Raw genomic sequence first — 5,184 nt, forward strand, 5'->3', positions numbered from 1 at the left:
ACATGAGCCAGGCGCATGATCAATGAAAACCATACATGCAAATAATGTTTCTATAATCTATGAATAACCTCTAAATGCAATATAATAGCAACTAAGCTTCACTGCATAATGTGTGAGATTCAATTTATACTGTCAACAGTCAGCATTCCTCCATATAATATCAGCAATAAGGATATCATCGAAAAAAGGAAAAGCATTTTATTTAGAAGCCTTATTCATAAGAATGTTGTCAGTATTAAAGGAATCTCACTATAGAAGAAGCAAGTTTTTCAAAGGAAGTGCAGGTGGTAATCAATCAAAACCAGTGCAATTTCAATGAGAGTGTATGTCAGAAATAACTTTCAAACAGTTGTAGAAAGTGCAATAGTGGAGATAAATCCATACAAGTGTGCAATTATGAAGAAGCCCAAGAAAGTGCAATACATAATATAACAATCAATTCAATACAAATCAAAACAAGCGAAATTTCAATAAAAGTGTATTGTCAGGATAAATAGCTCCAATTTTCAAACAGTTCCAGGAAGTGCAATAGTGAAAATAAATCCTGAATAAGTGTGAAATATTATTGAAGAGGAGTACAAGAGAGTGCAATACATAACAATCAATCCAATACAAGTTCAATCTGATAATGTATCATCAAAAAGTGCAACAGGTAAAGTGAAAATCAATTTAGAACAAGTAGTGTCGAATTATTGAAGAAGCACAAGAAACTGTAATAAGCCACTTAAGATAACAATCAATTCAATACAAGTCCAATCTGTCTTTCTCCTTTAGGGCTACTTTTAATAGCCTATAGGTAAAAAATATGAATCTCAGTACCCTTTCAAATTATTTTGTTACGACGTTTTTTGGCTACTAATGCCATTTTCAAGTTGAAAATGACTCAGACTCATATTTTTTATTCATAAGTTCAATCTGATAATTTATTGTCACTAAGTGCAAGGTTGTGCAATAGGTGAAGTGAAAATCAACCACAAAACAAGTAAAATTTACAATGTATTGCCAAAAATCATTATCAAGATGTGCCAGTATAAATGCAACAGATGATGTGAAAATCGATAGGTGTATTATCATAGAGAAACAATAGCGTATAAGTGGATACCCATGGTATAGGACGTTTAGTCGCAACTTTTACTGTTAATCAAGCTGAGTATTGTTGATTACTGTCGATTTTTATTAATTTGTTGGGGTGGAGTGTGCGAACGGCACAATATGGAGACTACGAGCGTCACACAGCTTCACGAGGAGGAACTACATGGACTATGGGCTTGAGATAACAGTGAAAGCTGCTACAGGAAACGTCCTATACCATGGGATATCTACTTACACTATTGTTTCTCTATGGTGCAAGTTGTGCAATAGGTGAAGTGAAAATCACTCAGACTCATATTTTTTATTCAAGTTCAATCTGATAATCTATTGTCACTAAGTGCAAGATTGTGATAGGTGAAGTGAAAATCAATCACAAAACAAGTTAAATTTACAAGTAGTGTATTGTCAAGAAGTGCCAGTATAAAATGGAAAAGATGATGTGGAAATCAAATCAATAGGTATTATTCTAGAAAAATAATGCGAGAGATAATGTGAAAGTCTATAGGTGCCGTGCTATCCAGAATAGAAAAATCCTAATAGTTTTCAAGAAGTATAGTGCAGTCCGTGTGATTTGGCCTTTGTTTTTTGTTGAGTAATTAGTTAGCCAACGTACGGTATTCCTTCTCGTATTTCTGGTGTATTCGCCGCTGGGATCATATTTGTCAACAACCTCCTTCCAGAGCTCGGGCTTCTTCTGGACCAGCCACTTGATGACTTTCTGGGCACCTGCCTTCTGCTTATCACTGCATTTTGTGCAGCCGGTTTTCAGAGCATCGGGGATCGCTTCTGAAATAACACAAACAATATTCATTGTTCATCCATTTCTTCAAAAAATACGAATTTATTCAATTTCTTACTGTTTAATTTATTCTTTATTGGTTCCACATCATAAGAACACCATCGTAAGTAGGTACATCATAAGAATGATAGGGAGTGAAAAAATAAGGTAACCTTGCTGGGCTATTCTTCTCATAATAAACACGAATCTATCAATTTATTACTATATACAGTGATAATATATTTATTGATTCCTACAATAAGTAGGCTAAATCATGAAAGTGATAGGAAGAGAAAAATTAGGTAACTTGTGCTATTCCTCTCCACAATTTAGATAATTATTCCAAACATCGAATGAAAGCTATATAAATAGAACTAAGGACTTCTGTTTCTGCAATTATTAACCGAAGAACTTAATACCGGTAGCGGAACAAAGTTTGAAGAATGAAGCTATCCAAAATTGTGTCCAGAGATTAAATAAATTGAATCTAATTCATTCAATGACCGAAATATGAAATCTATATAAATAAAAATCGAGCCTCAAATTTTGAAATTCAATATCTTTTTCATGTTTGCACCAAATTTGATGATTTTTTTAGTTATGTTCTGGACCAGGTTTAGGGCTTATCAAATTCATAATCAGACTTCAGGGCTCTTTCCTACGGTCCTTCAAAGTTTACATGATTGTAATCCTTATGGGATAAGACTTGTGAGCTGGCCACAAACAGAAATAAAAATCAGCTGTTATAATCATTGCGTAATACAATAGCAGCCGTCGGTGATAGACAAGAGTGTGTGCTGCCATAACCGCCCATGTATTTTATTATAAACTCCCGTCTAAAAACAAAATGATTCTTCTGTCTGTAATCATTAGCAGTGCGGCCTCAGGTTGAAGACTTACATGCTCTAGAGACATTGCTTTGTCTCAATAATTGTGCTGTCTTCGGTGTTCAGAACTAATTGTCTTCTAGTAAATTATGGCCTATATTTTGCAGTTGGAAAATTATCTATATAAATTAAATGCCGCATCGCGTTTCCTCAGGTGTGCATCCAGCTAAAGTTTGTCATGACATGCATTAAATTATTGGCGGTACGAAGTTCGCCGGGCCAGCTAGTTTAAAATGAAACCAATCTTCTCACACATTCTAGAACAATCCAGAGCATGGTACTCCATAGTGGAGTAGGTCAATTTCCACCCAGAAAACACTAAATATATGTAGAAAACACATTATAAGAAATTTCTGGAACTAACTATTGTATGTAATTGTAGTAGACTATCTAATATTTTCTGTAATTAATTGATGTAGTTTTAGTTTTTTTTGGAAATAAACATATACTTAAATGTATCAATTCAGGGCTACTTTCTTGTATTATAAAAATATAATACAATTTATTTGTATCCTTGTTTTTCAATATTTTATTAATTTTAAAGCGTACTATAATTCTATTTTATAAACATCTATTTATTTATTCTAGCCACACACAGTCCAGAAAAAAGTACCCCTGGTGACATCTGATAATGCTCACTTGAAAGTGGAATGCATTCTTCATTTCTCAACCAAGAGTAAGTTCTTTTTAAGATATTGACCGTAAAATTTACACTATGAACAGAGATATTGTCGAATTTCTCTATATTGAGGTGAAATAGAAGCGATATTGTCAGTTCCACATAATTTATTTGAGCCAAACTCAAGTTTCAATGCACTACTGAGGCATCATCATAAGTGGTCATCACATAGTCTAACCAATAAACCATCCACTGATAAGATGCCTCAGTACATTCAAATCAGAATCAAATCAATCAAATTTATCCATCAAAAACAATTACAATACAAATATTATAATATTATAACATTTAATATAATTAGAACAATAAAGTTTTATGCATTGAATAATTTCTCAATAGGCATAGATAGTTAAATGAATAAATTACACCCACTATTAATGATATGTGTTGAGGTATAAGTTTTTAGTTGCTTCTTGCGTGTTAATTATAATTACTATTTACAAACTCCATTCAATGATATATAGGATTAAGTATTTTATATTGAAATTAGTAAAAATTTATAATAAATACAAAAATGAAATTAGTAGATAAATATTAATTTTCAATAAGGATAATACGAGAGTTAATTTTTTTAAATGAAAAACTACAAAGGAAAATATGAAGAATAAATAGTTCAAAATTTACAGTCTAAATAAATTTTCACATTGAAACCTAAGTTTGGTTGAAAAAAATTATGTGGAACTGACCATATCGCTTTTATTTCACCTTAAAATTGATCGTAGCCCACTTTTTATTTTTATTTTTTTTTTATTTATAATTTCTACAAAGTAGCACTGATTGGGAGAAAAAACTAAGGATACTCCTTGTACTATTTCTCTCCCAAATTTAGATAACAAGTCCCAAATAGGGTTATGATTCCACTTTTCTAAAATTTAGTCCATTTTCACTAAAAAACACCGAAAACTAAGAATTTTAATTTTGACGGTTGAAAACAGAAAAAAAACTTTTTAAGACACAGTATCCACATGACGGCAGTTATTAAAATTATTTATCCATTGTACTTTGGCACTTATCAGGCCAAATTTAAAAATAAATAATACAGGTCCTCCTGGATCAGTCATGATAATGAAATTATGAATGATAAATTATTATCAGTCCTAAAGATGAATGAAATGAGATAAAAATGAGTTGTACTCACTCTTCAACTCTGTTCCTTCCGTGGAACAAGATCCCTTCTCCAGGAGACACTTGGCGTAGTTCTGGACGAGCCGTTCGTTGCCCAGACCTCGTCAATGTTGACGTTGTCCCAGGACGTGGGTATGTGCTCGTCGGCCCGGCACCGTACACCATCGCCGACATACTCACAATACCAGCAGAATAATGCTCTTCATGTTAATTGCTGAACCGGATAACAAAAAGTAGGTATAGTGGATAACTGGTAGCAGATAACTGTGCAGGTAGAATCTTCTGTCCCTCGTATTTATAGTATGAGATGCTTTTGAGATAACAGAGGGGAGGTGTGATAGAGAGGGAGATATCCTTCCACAGAAAAGAGGAAAAGAGGAGGAGAGGAGGTGGAGAAAAAGCAGAAGCTGTTGAAAAGAAGAAGATTTTTCTCTGTTTTGTCTTGTTCTTCTTCTCCCTCTTCTTCTCTTCTTCTTCTTCTTCTTCTTCTTCTTCTTCTTCTTCTTCCCTCTGTTTTCTACCTGTGCTCTGTCATGTTCTACTTAATTAAAAAAAAACAAGTTTTATTTGAGAAAAATAAAACTTAGTTTACCAAAATTATAAAAAAATTCTACAATATCAAT

General features: G+C 32.9%; 1 protein-coding gene across 1 annotated transcript; it reads right to left on the minus strand.

Annotated features, from left to right (window-relative positions):
- Positions 1-1,154: 1,154 nt before the first annotated feature.
- LOC120349221 (ejaculatory bulb-specific protein 3-like) lies at positions 1,155-4,767 on the minus strand. The gene is given in 6 exon segments (XM_039419185.1): positions 1,155-1,726; positions 1,729-1,878; positions 4,575-4,661; positions 4,664-4,717; positions 4,720-4,743; positions 4,746-4,767. Coding segments are annotated over 6 exon segments (375 nt in total). The 3' UTR covers positions 1,155-1,688.
- Positions 4,768-5,184: the final 417 nt, after the last annotated feature.

The sequence above is a fragment of the Nilaparvata lugens genome, unplaced genomic scaffold, assembly GCF_014356525.2.
Source record: "Nilaparvata lugens isolate BPH unplaced genomic scaffold, ASM1435652v1 scaffold8818, whole genome shotgun sequence".
NCBI lineage: Eukaryota > Metazoa > Arthropoda > Insecta > Hemiptera > Delphacidae > Nilaparvata > Nilaparvata lugens.